The sequence below is a fragment of the Oryzias melastigma genome, linkage group LG17 (assembly GCF_002922805.2).
Source record: "Oryzias melastigma strain HK-1 linkage group LG17, ASM292280v2, whole genome shotgun sequence".
NCBI lineage: Eukaryota > Metazoa > Chordata > Actinopteri > Beloniformes > Adrianichthyidae > Oryzias > Oryzias melastigma.
In genome coordinates this window covers 5,266,859-5,286,474 of record NC_050528.1, presented here as the reverse complement: position 1 = coordinate 5,286,474, position 19,616 = coordinate 5,266,859, and the positions used below count along the sequence as shown (strand labels likewise).

The 19,616-nt window shown below is 37.9% G+C and overlaps 1 protein-coding gene and 1 long non-coding RNA gene across 10 annotated transcripts in view; one reads left to right on the top strand and one right to left on the bottom strand.

Annotated features, from left to right (window-relative positions):
* Positions 1-645: 645 nt before the first annotated feature.
* Positions 646-18,324, bottom strand: LOC118599959. 8 transcript variants are annotated; one of them, XR_004949509.1, is made up of 7 exons: positions 18,147-18,324; positions 13,179-13,241; positions 12,807-12,900; positions 5,103-5,194; positions 3,916-4,040; positions 3,338-3,492; positions 646-1,068 (listed from the first exon to the last, which is right to left on the bottom strand). It is a non-coding gene; the product is annotated as an uncharacterized LOC118599959 (long non-coding RNA). The 8 variants fall into 8 exon arrangements; XR_004949511.1 differs by having other exon boundaries at positions 646-1,065; positions 18,147-18,323; XR_004949510.1 differs by having other exon boundaries at positions 5,103-5,182; positions 18,147-18,322.
* The window catches only part of wnt9a (wingless-type MMTV integration site family, member 9A), a 29,388-nt gene continuing 27,364 nt past the window's right edge, over positions 17,593-19,616 (top strand). The window contains exon 1 of one of the 2 annotated variants that reach the window (XM_024274312.2): positions 17,593-17,880. In XM_024274312.2, coding sequence (XP_024130080.1) covers positions 17,789-17,880 — 92 coding nt within the window. In that variant the 5' untranslated portion in view covers positions 17,593-17,788. Of the gene's footprint in view, positions 17,881-18,469; positions 18,734-19,616 lie in introns of those variants that run through there. The other variant, XM_024274313.2, reaches the window with a different exon arrangement.

Sequence of the window (19,616 nt, the reverse complement as noted above, 5' to 3'; positions counted from 1 at the left end):
AAACTCACTTATTGTCTACTTTTGAATTTTCTTTATTTTCAATTTGAAAGATCACCTCCTTTCTTGGTATCATTTTGATCAGCACAACCTCTCCTATGTGACACCATCTTTATTTTGTCATTTTTTTATGTTTTATTCACACTGTAAATATAAAATCCTGTAAAAACAGAAAATTCCCTCCAGAAAAATGAGATTCATTTCGCTGTGGAAACCCCCAAAAATGTTTAAAAAACTGTTTTTACAACATATAATGAAAGTTTAAGTTGTAATTTTATAAAAACAACAAGATTAAAATTTGTCAACAAATTATTCAACACATTTTTGAATAAAAATATAAAAAAAATTCAGGCTTAAGTCACAGATTCTTTAATATTAACGCATGAATTATGTTCTATTAATCGTGTAAGTAACAGATCAACTTCATTAGCTCTAGTTTAATTATTTAAAGTGTTGGAACTAAACAATGTTTGTATGATTTTTTTTAACCCTTAATTCTGTTTTCTAGTCAGGGGATTTAAAACTTCTCGCAAGTTAAAAGATAAACTTTGTGAAGAAGTGAAATTGTATTCAAAAACATTTGGAAAAAGTAAGTAAAGTTTTGTCAAATCAGAAAAAATGAAGGAAACAAGTGTTCAACACGGCAGAATAATTCCACAAACTGTTTATGTTTGACATCATTTTCAACACCAAGTCGATAAAAAAAGCTCCACGCTGAAACGTCGTCACCTCGGTCTCAGCCGGCCCTCCGGTGATTTCCCCTTTTAGTGAACAAACAGGAGCATGAGGGCTCCACTGTGTCCACCTCCCTGTGAGGCTGAGGTCATCCCCTCAGAGCGGAGCCACGGCCAACAGGTCCTCGCTCTGCTTCGCCGGCCTCCGTCAGGCCGCCACTGTTTGACACGAACCAGCCGCGCTAACATCATGTCGCACAGAAACACGGAACTTATCACACTATCGTTACATCATCATTTATATTTCCCTGATGGAGGTTTGGAGCAGCAGGTTTCTGCACAAACGTCAGGGACCCACTGGATGGCAGCCTCGTCGAGGAATTACAGGTCTGAGCTGCTGGAAACAGTGTTTTTTGTTTTAGAGAATTCAGTTTAGTTTTTTTTATTCTTTTAAAACTAGAACAATCTTTTCACAACACACTCAATGCAAAACATTTTACTACTCCATGCTGAAATTAAAAAAGAAAATCTCTTTCCTGTCAACATTTACATAAAAAAAGTCTCACAAGAATGATTAAATATAATTTAATTGTATGAATGCTCTGTAAACATTGACACTATAGTGATTCTCCTGCTTCTTCACACTTCCAGTGATTTTAGCAATCATCAAAACATTCAGTTTGTTCAGGATATTTCTGTATTTTTGGTAAAAACTTTATAGCTTTTGAAATATAGAGCAAAATAGGCCAAATAGGAAATGATTGAGAAGTTTTCACATTTCAGCCACAAGCCTTTAATGGGCTATGGTTTCATCTATTATAGTATTATTTTTTAATTGGGTTTTATTAAATATTTTTAGCAACATGCTAACGTTTTTGGCTAATTTGTTAAGGGTTTGTTTTTAGGCTGCTTTAGAGTCTTAGCTTCTATTTTAGCAACATGCTAACATTTTTGGCTAATTTGTTATCTATTTGGGTTTTAATAGGCTATTTAGGCTTTAGTTCATATTTTGGCAAAAAACTAAGGTTTTTGGCTAAATCATCATTCTATTTTAGTTACAGGGTAACGTTTTTGGCTACTTTTCTTTTACCTACTGTTTTTTTTAGCTACTTTGGAGTTTTGCTTTGTATTGATTGTTTCATCTGAGAGTTTCTACATCTGTGGAGATCTTTAAAAACAAATTAAAAACACACCTTTTTAAGCTTTTAATGACTCACTTTAAACCTTGTAGAGTTTTTATTGTTTTAATATTTTGTTATTTTAATTATGTTACTTTTTTGTTTTAACCTATGATTAATTGATGTTTTGATTTTATTTGTTTCTAACATAATGCTGTTCTTGTCTTGATGAAGTGGATATTTCTGATCTCTATCTTGTGGTCTTTTGCTGAAATATGCTTTTCTTTTTAACTTGTAAAGCACTTTGGGTTGTACAGAAGTGCAGGAAAAGTGCTCAACAAATAAAGTTTGATTGATTGATATTTTAGCAAAATGCTAACGTTTTTGGCTAATTGGCCCAAAGCGCTTCAGTCACAGACACTTCACCCATTCATACACTGGAGGTGGCTCCGCTGCCGAACACTGGCGCCAACCTTCCACCAGAGGCAATGTGGGGCTCAGTGTCTTGCCCGAGGACACTTCGACACATAGGGCGGAAATCAAACCGGAAATCTTCCAATCAGTAGTCAAACGGCCTACCGCTGCACCACGGCCTCCCGTTTAGGTTCTATTTTAGCAACATGCTAACATCTTTGGCTAATTTGTTATCTACTGAGGTTTTTATAAACTAATTTAGCCTCTATTTTAGTTACATGCTAACATTTCTGGCTACCTTTTATCTACTGAGGATTTTTAAGCTACTTTAGAGTTTAGTTCATATCTTAGCAACATGCTAACATTTTTGGCTAATTTTTTATTTACTGAGGTTTTTATAGGCTAATTTGGAGTTTAGCTTCTATTTTAGCAACATGCTAACGTTTTGGGCTATAATTTGTTGTCTAATGGGTTTTGTGGGCTATTTTAGAGTTTAGCTTCTATTTTAGTAACACGCTAACATTTTTAGCTAATTTAGTTTACTGAGGAATTTTAGGCTATTTTGGAATTCGCTAGTATTTAAGCAAAGAAAAGCTTTTTTGACTTATTTGCCATCTACTAAAGTTTTTGGGGCTAATTTGGAGTTTAGTTCATATTTAAGCAAAAATAAATATTTTTAAAAAATTGGCATGCATTAGAGATTTTTAAGCAAAGTTACGACACATTTTTCAGAAATTTAGGTCAACTTTAGCACTCCTTCATAGTTATTTAACTAAATTCCCAGTTGTCCAAGCAAATTTAGCATTCTGCAGATAGCTTTTGCATTTTCAGCAATTCCTTTAAGCAATTAAATTGAGTCACTATTTTCTGCAAAAAGCTTCAGCACCTTCAGCTACTAAAAGCATTCACACCAGCATTATCGCAGGTAATGCAACTTTTCTATTTTATTTTAATTTTACTGTTTCTATGTCAGAGCTGGTAAGTATTTCAACAAATGTTTGAATCAAAGTAAAAAAAAATAAAATAAAATCCTCCTGTGCGATCTCTTATTTGTCATTTTGAATGTTTGAATGAATCAAACAGTGACATTATTTGTAATCACAATAACACGAGTGACATTAGTGGCAAACTTACTCCTGGAAACAAGTCATCGCTGACCCCCGTAGCCATCCCTGGACCGCTGTCACACATGGGAACGAAGAAATCTCTGCTTCTGCTGCAGCTTTATCGTCAGGATGGGCATGACCGCAGGCGTTGACATCCCTATCTCGCCTGCAGGGCTCTTGGCTCTACAAAGTGTAAAAAGGTTTCTGATAAGAGGACTCATGGCCGACAGCTTCAATCTGGATGCACGGGAAGTTATTGACGTCACGACGGTTTTGTTTGTACACACCTAAAACTCCACGAATGGTCACTATTTTACCAGATCTGAACTTTTAAGTCTAAGTCTTTCATTTCCGTGATAAGACATAAAGTTTGGAGAAGATCCACATCAGCACTTTAGATTTATTGAACTATAAGCTTTAAAGACACTGAAGGAAAAGACACAATGATACAAATTATTCTCGTGATCCATGTAGGACATTTAAAATAAATCAAGGTGCCAAAATCATTAACTTGGATAGATATCGACTCTGCTGCTGCTGATCCTGTAACCAGGCTTCAAACAGACACGAATCTTCTTGGGAAAAAACGTTTCAAGCTGAGCGCACCTTTCCATTGGAAGTTTCTCCCATTGTTGTTGCCAGAAACATTCAGCCAGACGGTGTGGGGGGAGTCGGCTCACACACCTCATCTGCAAGTCTTTCCAGGAGTTTCCCAAAGACTTCTCCGGCATCTTCAGGCAGAATGTGAGAAAACGGAAGACTTTAATGCAGAAGATGATTTTTTCTTTTAAGAGGAAATGTTCCACATATGGATTAGAGGTTAAAATAATGACAAAAATGCTTTTTGTCCTTCATTTAAATAAAGAACATTTATTGACAATGTGGAGCAAAGCCATTATATTAGGTTGTGTGTGTGGTGAGTTGGCAAGGATTACGTTAATTTTTGTGATGATTATTTGTTATTACTTTATTTTGAATATTTATTTTTGTAAATACTTGGATATACATCCATAAATGTAAAAAGTTTGTAGAAATGTCTGGATCCCAGGAATAATAGTTGCAACTGCAGCTAAATAAAGAGAAGAAAATACATTTAAGTAAAAGCTGTGGTTCACTTTCTGGGATAATTGCAAGACAATTATAATCAATCAATCAATCACCCTTACTATAGATCAGTTTCTGTTTCTTCACGGTTTGGTTCAAACCTTCATTTTTGGGTCACGGTTTCGTTACAGTTGGATATACGATTTGTGCATTAAAAAAAAAAACAAAATAAATTTAGAAAAATACTTTAATTTGCTAATAGATGAGTAACAAATTTAGATAAATAAAAACCTTTCAGCTGGACAAGCTTTTATTTTAATGCAATAAAACAAATTCCTCTTAAATAATGCACAATACTTTAAATGTAATCTGTTGGTCTGCAGTAGAGATGAATCAATTAAAACATACAGTTTGGTTTTAAGCCAAGAATTGTTGCATCCAACATAGAAAACAAGGTGATTAATGTAAAAGACATGCATAAACATAGTTTAAAACATTAAAAACCCATAAAACTCGAAGGACTAAAAGCAACAACAACTAAAAGATGGACACGAGATGGTGAAAAACGCTGTGGCTAACAGTTTGAGAGGACACCGCAAAGATTAAAAGATAGAAAGAGTAATAAATGTACAAATGTTAAATCATAAAAGACAACATAGATAAAATCTAAAAAAAACAAATGAGGTAATTAAATAAATTGTGCAAACCAAGTTAAAAAATAAATGTCTAATTTGCAGGTGTGGACTTACCAATAGGCGAAGCTGGGCGATCGCCTGGGGTCCTTCAACAACTTGGGGTCACCAACAATCTGGGGCCCCGAGCTGAACACCTAATGAAAGGTCTTAAAATAAATTTTAACGCCCATTATTATTGAAGTTTAAAAAAGCTACATTACTAAATGTAATGTTTTTTCCGAGTTAAAACAAACAAACAAACAAAAAAAAAAAATAGAAAATACATTTCTTTAACATTTAAATTGAATTTTTAAAAGCTTTTCAAAACATTTGGATTTCTGACTTTGATGCCGTCTAAAAGTGGACCAGTAAGGACATTATTCAATGTTTTACAGTTGATAATAATAAAAAAGTAAAAAGTAATCAAAACAGCTGTTGAAGAGGGCCCCATGTTATCGGTCGCCCAGGCCCCCAAACTGCTAAGTCCGCCACTGCTAATTTAGAGATCGATTTGAGGCAAGTGAATCAGAAAGTCCAAAATGAACCAGTGTATAAAAATTGTTAAAAAAAAATACAATCTTGCCATTTATTCATTTCAATTTTATTTATACAACCCAATATCACATGATTATAGTCTCATTGGGATTCATACTGGTAATTGTACAGAAGCAGCAAGTCCAAAATGAATCAAGTTGTTGTTTTTTTTTAAGAATCTTCCCATTGATCAGAGGATCTCTTCATCTGGAAGAGACCAAACAAACTTATGTGATGTTACCCAACCATACTTATCTTTACCTTAAAAAAAAATACACTTTAGCTGAGAAAAATCAGGCAAACTCAGAATTACATGCAAGATATTTATCAATATGAAAATATGCTGGATGAGGTTTTATCCCATGATGTTAATCCCTTTGGATAAGGCAAATATCACTGCGTGTTTGGGGAGATATTAAAATATATGTTTGAATTTAAACAGGAAACATTTGTTAAACACACACGGCTGCTCAACTTGCTCCATAAAACCAAATGTTTTCACTCAATTTCCCTTAATTTCTTCAGATTTTCTGCCTTTTTCATAAAGCGACTCCCTTCAGATAATCACTCACTCAGCAGATATAGAATGTGTTCTGATTTCAGCTAAACTAGCTTTTTTGGATACATTAGCAGCAAAATATCAGCAAGTTTCAAAAAAAGAATCAGTTGGAAGCACGTGTCCTGGTGTTTACAGCAAAAACGTTCCTGTTTTGTGTCGTGGATGTTCTCTGTGGTGAAATGAGGTGGATGAATGGGCGTGTTTGCTCAAAGGCAAATAGAAAAGTGCAATTCAGCAGACACCTCTCAGGCAGGGTGTTTCACTGGTTGCTAGGAAACTATTGGGAGATTGTATGAAGCAGCTGTGGCCATAAAAGATCCAGTGGACTGGTTTGATATTAATGTCATTGTTGAGCTAAACTCACTTTAGTAGCTAAAATGAACCAAACGAGGCTTTGAGAACGGATACATGTTTTGGGATAAAAATGATCAGAAACGAGAGTTTAACTATTGGTGTCACCTTTATTTAAAGGTTATGTTTCCTCCCACGGCTACACGGCAGCAGCTTAGTTACACCTACTCAAACTCTTTGAATAGTGAACAAGTCATCACATGAATTTGGATGGAGAGTCTTTACACTTCACAAGAAAATGCACATGAATGATGGGTTACTGCCAATAAATAAGGTCAAGTTTCAGTAAAACTTACTTTTTCAGATTTTGATAGTGTTGGTTGTTTTTTTAAAGCCCTGTACCATACAAAATCAACTTTTTGAGCTTTTATAATGTTCCTTAATCACTCTAAACAACCCCCAAACACTATTTTGATCCATTCACAAATTTCTGAGCATTGATCTGAAAACCTGCACTCTGAGCACCAGCCCCTTCAAACCCACAAAAACCAGTGGGTCGTCAACAGATGATGTCACAAAGTGAGTCTGGGTTAGCCTGGGGGCAGTTCTGGCAGCGCAAACATCCAATTTCTCTACGAAGCTAGCTGTACTAAGCCCTGAACTTCACTGCTAAGCTGTGGTGCTCAGCCGCTAAGCTTAGCCGCTCAGCTAGCTGTCCCCACCCGCTGAGCTTAGCTGCTCAGCTAGCTATCCACACCCGCTAAGCTTAGCCGCTCAGCTAGCTGTCCCCACCCGCTAAGCTTCGCCGCTCAGCTAGCTGTCCCCACCCGCTAAGCTTCGTCGCTCAGCTAACTGTCCACACCCGCTAAGCTTAGCCGCTGAGCTAGCTGTCCACACCTGCTAAGCTTAGCCACTCAGCTAGCAGTCCCCACCCGCTAAGCTTAGCCGCTGAGCTAGCTGTCCTCACCCGCTAAGCTTCGTCGCTCAGCTAGCTGTCCACACCTGCTAAGCTTAGCCAGTCAGTAAGTGGTGTTCAGCTATTGGCTTTGCCCATTCAGCTACCTCAGCCACTAACCTTAGCCGCTTTGCTAGCTGTGCTCACCCGCTAAGCTTCTCCACTCAGTTAGCGGTGCTCAACCACTAGCTTCGTTACTCAGCTAGCAGTGTCCAGTCGCCAAGCTTAGCTGCTCAGTTAGCGGTGTTCAGCCACTCAGCTAGGCCATTCAGCTAGCTCAGGTTGTAGACGATAGGTGTGTTTGAAATCATGCAGGTGGACGCAGCGCTGCGCAGATCACCTGGATTATGGTGCATGTTGGGTAGTTTTGACTCCGACGTCACTCATCATGAAAATATCACGACAAAGAGGTAGGAGCTCAGTACTACTCAGGCGGGTACAGCTGGAAATCTGGCGCTGCGTTGACTTCAAGCAGTCTAATGACTACAAAACAATGCATCGTGGGAAACTGTGTCCTGGCAGTTCTTGGACTTTGATGCGATTCTGATCAGAAATGACTGGCGCTAAATGAAGGAAATCTGCGAATTCAAGTAAAATAGTGAGTCACTGATGAAAAAATGAACACGTTTTCAAATAATCTGTGATTTTATGTGTTACGTGAGATTGAGAATAAAAGTTTACTTCATAAACTGTATACCAGGAGTGTCCAAATCCAGGCCTCGGGCCAGCCCCCTGCTGGTTTTTCCAGAAACCCTGCCTTATCTGCGGCTCATTACCTGTATCAGGTGTGTTTGGCCAATGAGAAGCTTCAATGCCAGAAAGGTTAGAAAACATCGAGGCTTGGATTTGGACATTTCTGGAGTGTGCCCATCCATCTTTGCAAAAGTTTGGATGTTGTTTTTGTTGGTGAAACAGACACGATGGCGAAGGAAGCTCTAGGTTGGCGTCATGATATGAGGAGCACCCACATATGGAGCGAAAGGATCATACACATGGATATAGTTTGCTCTGAAAAGCGTGGTAAAGGCCCTTAAAGTTCTCTACTTAATCGGCCCCATCAGGAAAAACAAGAATATAATAAAATAATCATGATCAAATGGAGAGGCTGCTCCAACAAAACATCAGCTCCACGGTCCGGTATCTCAGGAATCACATGGTGCGCCCGACGCCTGAAACAGCAGAGTGGCGCAGACGCACCGTCAGCCTCCAAACCTTAGCCACAAATTATGTCTGGTACATGGAAACGATCATGTGGCCCTGCAACAGAAGAGCGTGGAGGTGGTGAGAATGGGGAGTTTGGCGGTAACTGGGTTTGGAAGGATACGATCCACATTCCTCTCCTGGGAAGTGATATCAAGGCAAGGTCAGGCCAAGGCTAATATGGAAGAATCTGAGGAGAAGGAGAGCAAAAATTTGTTCTATCATTTACTTAAAAAATTATCGCTTTTCTCAAAATAAAGTCATAATTTAATGATCTACACGCTTAATTTGAATAATATCCACCCTGGAATTATTTGTACTTTTCCAGATTAGATCAGAGGTCGGCAACCTTTAACAGTAAATTGATCAAAATCTAGAAGAAGCCGCATAGTTGAAGTTTAGACTTTAAGAAATTTGGATTTGCATTCATGACCTTTTTTTTTTTAAATAATATGAATTATGTCTATTTTTTTGAACAAAAGCAAAAATATAAAATGAACCTAGCATTGCTCAAATGATTTTTTTTAACTTATTTTCAAAATAAAAGATGTTCTGTGCCAAACAGGATCATCTTTGAACAGCTAGTATTGTTGTGCAGCATAAGATAAAATGTGCTTTTAGCTCATAAAAGATCTAACTTTTTACCAAAGTTTTGCTTTGCATATAAAATCTGTTCATTCTGGAGGTAGAGTTGAGCAAACAAGACGTCTTCAGGTCAACAGGGATGTAAAAACCTACAAAGTTTATCATCTATGTGAACCTCAGACATCAATGTATACACTTAACTAATCTAAATGAAATAAATGCTAATTAAGTAATCCTTAAAACAAAATGCTACTTTATTTTTCTTTTCTTTTCCCCTCTTTGCCCTCAGTACTCTTACATTGCTGGAAATACCCCCGACGACTGACTGCAAGAGATTAGTGTCCATTACCCGCAAATTTCTTTGCTACCAACTACAACACTTATGACAGCCCTCAGCTCTACAGTCACAGGAGCTGCAAGAAAATCGGCCCACACACTCTTGTTGTCAGAGCGCCGTTCCCTCGACACCAGAGGGAAACGAGCTCTTTTCAGTACCGTGTCTCAGAAAAAGGGTGTTTTAAGAAGGGTGTGGGAATCAATTATCCCACTCCAGAGACATGCAGGACCGGTGGGTATTGCTTGGGATTAGTGTCCATTCTTGTCATGTACTGACAAACCCTCACGCTGATCTCCTTAACACCAGGTGCTATTAAGAAGCAGGGCTCTCACTGTGGGGGCTGCAGACCTCTGGAAAAACTGGCCTTTAGGAGTGATTGACAAGCTTATAAAGCAGCAAAATCGGGCTTTCATGTACGCACCTGTGTGAGCCTTTTGGATGGAGATTGAGCATGAAGCCACGCAGAAAGTATTTTCATGGGGAATATTACAAAAAGTTAAACTATGTGACTAATATTTTCCTACCAGCATGAATTCTATTGTGTGAAACAATAAAAAAGTTCTTTTTGCCATCATTGGACTTCAAATGAGAAACTGGATAAAAATCACATGTATATATATATATATTGTAGGGCTGTCAGATTTGTCGCGTTAAAAACGCGTTAATCTGACATGTGCTTGACGCCGACAATTTTTTTGACGCATTAATCGCGGACTTTCTCATACGTGCCTTTCCATACCGCGCGCGGGCGTCCCGCCCTCCAACTCACCGGCTGCTCTCACTAGATCACGGGCGGGTCTCCAAACACTGAGCTGCGAGCTAAAACCGGCCGGCGCTAGGACCTGGAGAGCTCCTGCACCCTAACCCGGCTCCGGTTCGCGTCCAGTACCACGTCTGGTGGTACCGGCTCGCGTCCGGCGCCGCGTCCCGAGAGCTGCGGACCCCCGACGTTCCGAACATCAAGCGCACCGGGGGACGTTTTAAATGTTCTGGAGGTTTAAGCGTGATCCAGCCCCAGCATAGCGGTCTGTCGGTCATCGTGAGCTCCGCTGGACACGTCGCTGCATCGAGCTGCAGCCAGAGAACGCGGCGGCAGTAACAGACTGTCAAACTATCCACAGTGTATCCCGCTTTTCTCAGTCTTTAATGTTTTAAAAAACAAAAGTTAATTGGAAATGATAAATCTCTATTACATTTATTACTGTAGTTCAGCAGAGGAGGAAAAGATTTGGTCCTGACAAAAAATGAACATGAAAGTGTTATGGAAATGTTATTTTTGATGTTTTTTATTTTATTTTACTGAACGTTGATTGAAGTTTTGAATTTAAAATGCCCTTCACTTGCACTTGGGCTTTTGTTAGGCATTTTATGTTACAGCCTTTTACTGTTAAGAAAGTTTATCTCAATACAATGTTACAAAATAAAGTATTTCTGATGAAAACTATTAATTTTGTCATTCTTGTTTTCATAATTAATGTAGAACTACTAAATTCCACGAACCACACATTTTTTTTCCTTAAAAAAATTCCACATGTAAATTTGCGATTAATCGCGAGTTAACTCTTGACAATGCAATTAAATTTTTTAATCGCCTGACAGCTCTAATATATTGGTTTTATTTTTTTGGGGGGGGTATTCAGACTGGACACATGAAGTTCACTCAAAGAATAGGGGTCCAAAGTCAGTCCTCGAGGGTCGGCCTCCTGCTTTGTCTGCTGCTGATTACCTGGATCAGGTGTGTTTGGCCAATTAGGAGCTTCAATGGCAGCTTGGTTGGAAAACATGGAGGACACCGGCCCTCGAGGACTGACTTAACACCCCAGACTTAAAGTGAGCCAGAGTTCGTTTACCCCGATAATCCAGAACAAAGTGAGTCAGAATAAACCCAAGCAGACCCAGATCCAGGACTAGGAACTTCTAGTCTTTGGAGGTGGTCTGGGTCTCAGTCTGAATAGGCTCCATACTCGAAGTGGAACCGTCATGAATTGGTCCCCCCCTCCGGCCATCAGCGGGATCCATCATGTGTGGGTCTCTACACTACGCTTCCCATCAGCCTCTGCTGTCACTCCCAGAAGCCCCACAGCCGTTTCCATCTACAATCACTCCCAGTATTTACTCTTGTTTTTGCCACTCCGCCTGCATCACTGAGCGTTCTCATCCTGACCTGATCTTCTGTTTCCTCTTCGACTCAGATTTTTTGCCGCCTGCCCCGACCCTGGTCTGGACCCTGACCCCACTGGTTGTTCTCTGATGCTCGTGTTTGACCTCAGCCTGCCTGACCTTGATTTAGCTTTGTGGACTTTTAGCTGTCCTTCACTCTTGTTCTTCTTGGCGTTCCAAATAAAGCTGCTGCATTTTACAATTTAACCTAAATAAGGATAAAAATTAAAAAAAAAGAAAAAAATGGGTTAATACGACCATTATAGAGGGGCCCCATTTTATTTTTCGCCTGGGGCCCCCAATCTGCTAAATCCGCCACTGCTCATCAGCGTACCCTCTCCAGTAACCATCTTGGAGCATACCTCACTGAACCAAAGTAGTAAAAGTGTTGTACCTGACGTTGATTCAGATGTTCAAACTACGTCAGCAAAATATAAAGTTTGACTCAGTAAATGTCCGGATAAGGATTACAAAAACACTCCCATTATTCTGTCTCCTATTGCTTTGCCCCGCCCTCATAGTTCCTCTCCAATCAGATAGATTGGATTTTGTTTACAAACTTTGGTTCTAAACGGAAATGTCTGGTTGAAAGTAATCTGAATACAGGCAAAAAGCAATCCGGACCAAGTTAAGCGGACTTGGTCCAGACAAACTGACTTTTCTAGTCTGAATACAACCTTAATAAAATTATTATTCATAATAAGTGCAAGATATTTAAAAAAAAAATCCAAGTTTCATTACACGTTTTCAATCAAAAATCCTTTTAGTGTCCACACACGACCATGTCTTTCCTGCTGGCACTATTGCAGATTAAAAATGTGTTACGAATAAAAGTAACAAAGCTATTGTACACATGGACTAAAGAAACATGTAAGATAATAATATTGAGCTAAATTCTGAAGTTTGAAGCCACAAACACACTAGATGTATTTACAAGACATATTTGCATTTGTGTTTTAGTTTATGAGCATATCAGAGTATGTGAAAAAAACTGAATGCCTGAGATTACTTTAAATTGTTCTAAAGTGTTCTGTGCAAAAAAAAAAAGAAATAATATCCTTTAACGGTCAGAAAAACAACTCTTCATTTGTCATTTCCAAACACATTTTAACACCTGAAAATCCCCCCATGTGTCAACAATTACACCTAAAACGTTACCTGTGAACATGCGACGGGTGGATTTCAACCTGGAAAAAGCAGAAGTTTGGCGAAACTTTTGTCCAAAGGCGAGATTGTTTTCTGGTATGCGGAGCTGCAAGAACAAAGTTTGTTCTTTCCAGAACCTTTTATATGTTTTACAAGAAATAAGCACAGAAGTTGAGAAGAGAGAATTCCCGTTCCAGATCTCTCACTGCAGAGAAGCTCACATGTGCTAAACATTTGAGCAACAATTACCCAGGAGGACAGAAGGGAGAGAGCTCTGATGCTCTTCTGTACGGATTTACTTTGTCTTTGTGGATAAAATGTTACACAATTGAAAGACAAAACTGCATCACACAAGACAAATGAACACAAAGAGAGGATGCAAACCTGTTACTGAACAGATGGGACCATTGGTGGAGTCCTTACATTTCATATGGGGGCAGAAGACTTCTGAAGGGGGACAAGATAAAAAAATACATTTAGCCCACATAAAACAAAAAGTAATTTTAGGGGTTCAAGATTTTCTTTTAAAATACTGTGTCATTTTTGCTCAAAGAAACTTGTATTGACGGTTTCTTAGTCTTTGCAAATACCAAAACTTTCTCAAAAATACAGATTCCCCCTTTGCTCCCTTGTAGCTCCGCCCCTGCATGAGACACACCGATCACATCAGTATGAAAGTGAAAAAACATTTTATGCAACTTAACTAAAACTGATTCTGATGATATTTTTAGGAGTTGACAGAAAAGAAAAGAGACACAAATGTTTGAACTGTTTGTTATAGCTTCCCATTGAATAAAGAAAGCAGATCCAGGTTGGATCAGATCATCCAGATCCCATCTTGGAGTTAGTAACCAGATGGGAAAAAGGCAGAGAACCATTTAGGATCGTTTTATTTTACAGTGGAATACAAGAACAAGTGTTTTCCTTCATGGTATAAATGTAAATTTGCAAAACAAACTTGCTTTTCCAAATCAAAAGGTGTTGATCCAGTTCACAAAGAAGTCTTCAGAGATGCTATTTTACAGTTATAGAAGATTGTGAGAGCAGCTCAGGTGAACATCACCTTGAATGCAGGTGCAGACGGCAAAGATTAGAACTGTGACTTTAGAGCCGTTTGCTCTGGACTTTAACAGGATTTTCACTTTTATAAAAGACTTTTACAGCAAAGAAATAATCAGAAAATGAACTTCGTAAAGATTTTTTAATTTAAATATTAGAGAATTCAAAATTCATTATTTGTAGAAAAAAAATAAGATGATGATGATGATGAAGTCCAGCTCAGTCAGCCATGGTGGTTATAATCTAAATTATTTCAAAAAGCCCAAAATGTTTGTTTTAGCATGAATAAAAGGTAAATGTTAAAATGCTAATAAATCTTTAGTTGGACTTAAAATGTACATTTGCTGTTGATGTCTTTAGTCACTTTACATTTTACTCTAATGTCACTTTAAAATACGTTGTGCGATTTCTGTTACATTACTTCTAACCACGGTGTAATTTCATCCTTTTTATTTTTGTCTTTACTGCACTTTGATTTTTTGGTAAATATGTGAATAGTCTAAATGTTCTCATTTTTTCCTGACCTTTGTACATATACCCATCTGTGTTTCTATCTGTAATGCTGCTGTAATACTGGAATTTCCTCACTGTGATACGAATAAAGGACTATCTTATCTTAAATTCTGAAAATATTAAAGTGAGAAATGATTAAGAGGACTTTATAAACATCCGACGATCAAAAAAATATGCCAAGACAAACCCAAATTTGTGAGACAGGTATGATAATGAAAATGTCACTCTAGTGAGAGTAGCTTAACTTAAACAAATACTAAACTATAAGTAAAAGAAGTCCTCAGAGGAATTACTCGAGTAAGAAAACAACTGTTGAAAAGTTGAATATCACTAATTTATAATGTAAAACTAAATAAATGTGAAAATTCTTGTGTCTTTTTCAGCTTTTTGTATTAAAAAGAAACTATTTTTAAATGTTTCTAAACAAGTTTTCCTTAAACCTTCACTTTTCTTCATTGTGTATATTTATATATCCAATAGGTTTTAAAATAATTAATATGATATAATGGTAAATGGAAGAGTTTTTTTCGTGCTTTCCAAACATAACCTTCAGTCTCTGTTGTTCCTTCACATCCCAACAGTGACGTTTGTTGAGCAGCTTGTTGGCAGTTATGTTTAAATGTCTTTATTTCATGCAATCATCCACCAATATATCACTATATATTTGGGTATTTTTTTAAATAAACATTCAAAAGTATTACAAACAACGAAACATAAATTCGTCAAAACTTGAGAAAAAGAAAACAAAGGTGCAGGAATGTTATATACTCTGGAGTATTACCCCGTTTTCAAAAAGTTACTTGAGTAAATTTGAGAGAATTAACTGAACTTTAAAAGGAAGGAGGTTTTCTGATGAGAATAGTGAAGATAAAAACATATTTTTAGTTATTCTATTTACCTTTTAAGATGATCTAGCAAAAATAAGTTATTGACTAATTAATTTAAAGACTTTTTCTCCTGCAAATCTCGACTTATTGATTTCATCCAAGATTGTTGCTCAAGTGATTTTTTTTTTGCTGTAAATAAATTCAGGCATCAAGAGGTTAAAAATGAACAGATATCTCTCCTCCTCCAGATCTCCTCCTGACTTGGCACAAGTTTGGCTGGCAGAAAAGTAAATTATTTTAATTATGCTTTAAGCTCAGGGAGGAAACCCTGTATTAAAAAAATACTTTAAAAAAGACTCATAAATGATCTCAGAAATATTCAAAAAGTTATTATATCACATATTTATCAGTTCTGGTCATACTAGCTTATTTTTACTGCTACTAGAGAAAGCAGGGACATTACACCAAGACAGAATAACGTGTTTTTAGTCAATAAGTGATTGTTTCATTTAAATTCAGAAAAAAAGAAAAAAATGTTAACAGAAAAAGAGAATTTTTTTTCATTTTGTAGATTGTACTTCTTATTTCAAGTGAAGTCTCCATCATTTAGCAAACTCTTCTCAGGTCAGCATGTAATTTTATTTTATTTTTGGCCCGATTGTTATCTTGCGCTCATTTCTAACTAGTATAAATTTAACAAAATATATTTTTATGGAAAATAAAATATTGAATATTATTTCAGCTGTAAACTTATTCTGGAATAATATCCCCGTCTTAATTTTTCTTAATTATGTTAAAAAGTTAAAGTTTTAAAAATTGGCAACTTTTCGGACTATTTGGGGATTTACTAAGATTTCTTTTCGGCTATTTTGGAGTTTTGCTCATATTTTAGCTACATGCTAGCTGTTTTGATTAATTTAGGCTTCTTTAAAAAGTTCTTTAGGCTATTTAGGAGTTAGGCAAATATTTTCACACAAGCTGTATTGGGTAATTTTGGCATTTTTCCCAGTTTTCTTTAGGCTATTTTGAAGTTCAGCTAATTTTTCAGCTACATACTAGCTGTTTGGGCTAATTTAGGCTTTTTTCAGATGTTAAGGCTCTTTTTAAGTTTAGCTATTTTTTCAGCCACATGTTAGCCGTTTGGGTTAACCTAAGTTTTTTTTTTTATTCTTTTAGGCTAATTTGGCATTAGCTAATATTTTAGCGGATATCAACTTCAGCGTTTTCAGCTATCAATTTCAGCATCTTCAGCTAACAGCACTAGCTTCTTTAGCGGCCAAATTCAGTTTACAGCATTCACACTAGCATTAATCGCAGGTAATGCTATATATCTAGTTTTGTTGAAAAGTTACTTTTTTAAAGTTTTAAAAATGTAGTTTTAGAGTGTCCGATAAATGTTTATCCTGTTAGGACAGCGACCTCAGGTGTGTTTTGGATTTTGGCCTTTTGTGCGATTGAGTTTGACACCCCTGTTCTCCCCTGTGGGAGACCGGGAGAGATTGCAGTTTCCGGGAGACTTGTTGGTGATCCTGACGAAGCCCCGCCCATCTGGATGAAGCCCCGACACCATCCTGCATCTCTGAGTGGGAGTGATTCCTGGTGGGTCGTCTGTCCTCCTGCTCCTGGTCGTGGACTGCAGTTCTGCTTCATCTGGACTATGGACTTAATCATCACTCGTCCCTCAGCTCTATATGAATGAACTCTACTCATGTATGCAGTTTTAGCAGCTAACTTTTCTTTAACCGTTCTGGTATCGCCTGTCCGTCCTGGGATGGGATCTCTCCCTCATGTGGGAATCCCTAAGGTTTCTTCTTTTTTCCTGACTCAGGTTTTTTTAGGAGTTTTTCCTTACCGCGAGGGAGGGTCTAAGGACAGGGATGACCGTTCTTTATAGTCTGTTTAGTTTTTACCTATTGTGCATATTTTATGACTCCATCTGTGCATCTGTAAAAACTACAGGCATGAAGCCCAATGAGGCAAATTGAATTTGTGATATTGGGCTATATAAATAAAATTGAATTGAATTGAAAGTAAATACATTTATTTTGACTAGAAATTAATCAAAAATACTTGCTAAGATTTTGGGAAAAGAAAAAAAAAAGAAAAATAAAACACCTCTCTTATTAGAAAACAGCCCAAAAGCAGTTTTCGTTTCCAAAGTTACTTTTTGGCACAAAAATATCACTTTGAAACAAACAACGTGCTTCGATAATGGGCTTAGACCCTTCCACCGGCTTCCCTCTCAGAAAACAAACCGTCTGTGGATGAAAGTATTCTGCAGAGCTCTGCTCAGCCCAGACTGACCTCAGTCTGTGTAAACACGGCGCTTAAAACGCCCACAGAGGAGAAGCTGTCATACCAATCATAAAATAAGACACTCTGAGAAGAATAAGCTCCGTGAAACCTGAGAGGGAATTGTGAAGAAGTTGAGTATTGGCACGCTGCTCCCTCTCTGCTCCTCTCCTCTCCTCCTCTCCCCGCGGATGGGAGGAGCGCAGCGCAGCTCCTCGTATAAGAAGTGTTGAACGTACAACAAGTGATTTTACACAGCTACTTTAGGAGAAACGAAATGATCTGCCCTGGAGCCGCAGCAAAATGCTGGATGGACACCTACTCCTGGGATGGTTATCGTTCACAGTTATAGTGCATCTTCTCTCCGCGCCCGGACCCACCTCGGCATATTTCGGGTAAGAGATGCTGCGCCTTTTCATTGATCGGCACCAAAAACCGCAAGAAATAGTGTCTGAAAACCCGCTCTTTAGAATTTAACAGGTGGTTGTTTATCTGCGGGACAGCGAGGAGTCACCTGTCCTGCAGGCCCCTCAGCTCCAGTCTGGAGCAGGTTGTTCTGTTTACTGACGCTGCGTAAAATCACCATAAAAGCTATCCAAACAGGATATTACGCACGGTTTATTACTCACGCGCTCTCCAAAAGTGTTATTAGATACCTCACCCCATTTTTGCCTCGGCAATGAAGTTCCCCTCTGGCATGAAGAGAAATGTCAGCTAGAGACTCTTTTTGCAGAAACACTCTTGTCTCCTTATCCGCCTGAAAACAGCCGCGCGCGGAGCGAAAGGTGAGTGTATGGCTCAGCCCAACAGCTGGTAACAATAAAGCAATCTGACTGACTGACTGAACCGGTGGCCGAAACGTCTGCTCAGCTTGCACAGAAAATTCCCCCTTCCAGCATAAACACCACACAGCTCTTTTTTTCTGCCTCCATCTGTTAGAGGAAGAAAAAAATACCTGGAACCCAACGAGAGATAAATGAAAAATGGAGCATGTTATGAATCATGTCATCCATACAATAATGTTTTATTAAGAAAAAGCATCACATCACCAGTCAATTCTGAGTCATGGTTTCCTCCTGAGAGCATCTCCAGAACATTTTACTGAAACGTGTCAGGTGGAGCTGCAGCAGCTGAAGACATCTTCCATGTTTAAAGTGTTGAAGGTGCCTGCAGGCGCACAGCAAGACAAATGTCTGAAGACTCCAGAATGATGACACTCGAGCCCTTTCCAGCAGAGTCAAATTTATGGTAGGTATGGGTGTTGTGCAGGATCCAGGAGTGTTAGATGATCTGGGAGCTGTTGTGAACATCTACAAGAGAGCACGAGAAATGTCCCCCTAAGGCAGGGGTGTCAAACTCAATCGCACAGGGGGCCAAAATCCAAAACACACCTTTATTCAACACTCTAAAACTACATTTTTAAAACTTTAAATTCGTAACTTTTAAAAATAATTATGGACTAAATGCTAGTGTGAATGCTGTAAGCTGAAATTGGCCGCTGAAGATGCTGAAATTGATAGCTGAAATCACTGAAGCTAATAGCCACTAAAATATTAGATAAATGCCAAATTGACCAAAAAAAAAACCCCTTAGGTTAGCCAAAACAGCTAGCATGAAGCTGAAAAAGTAGCTAAACTTGAAAATAGCCAAAAAACGGGAAATAGCCTAAATTATCTAAAACAGCGAGCGTATAAATATTAGCTAAACTCCAAAATAGCCTAAAAAAAGTCAAAAAAGCCTAAGTTAGCCAAAACAGCTAGCACGTAGCTGAAAAAAAGCTAAACTTCAAATTAGCCTAAAAACAATTAAAAAAAGCCAAAATTATTCAAAACAGCTAGCATGTAGCTGAAATATTAGCTAAACTTCAAAATAGCCTAAACAAACTGGAAAAATAGCCTAAAGTAGCCAATACACCTAGCGTGTAAATTTATTAACCTAACTCCAAAATGCCTAAAAAATATTTTAAAGAAGCCTCAATTAGTCAAAACAGCTAGCATGTAGCTGAAATATTAGCTAAACTTCAAAATAGCCTAAACAAACTGGAAAAATAGCCTAAAGTAGCCAATACACCTAGCGTGTAAATTTATTAACCGAACTCCAAAATGCCTAAAAAATATTTTAAAGAAGCCTC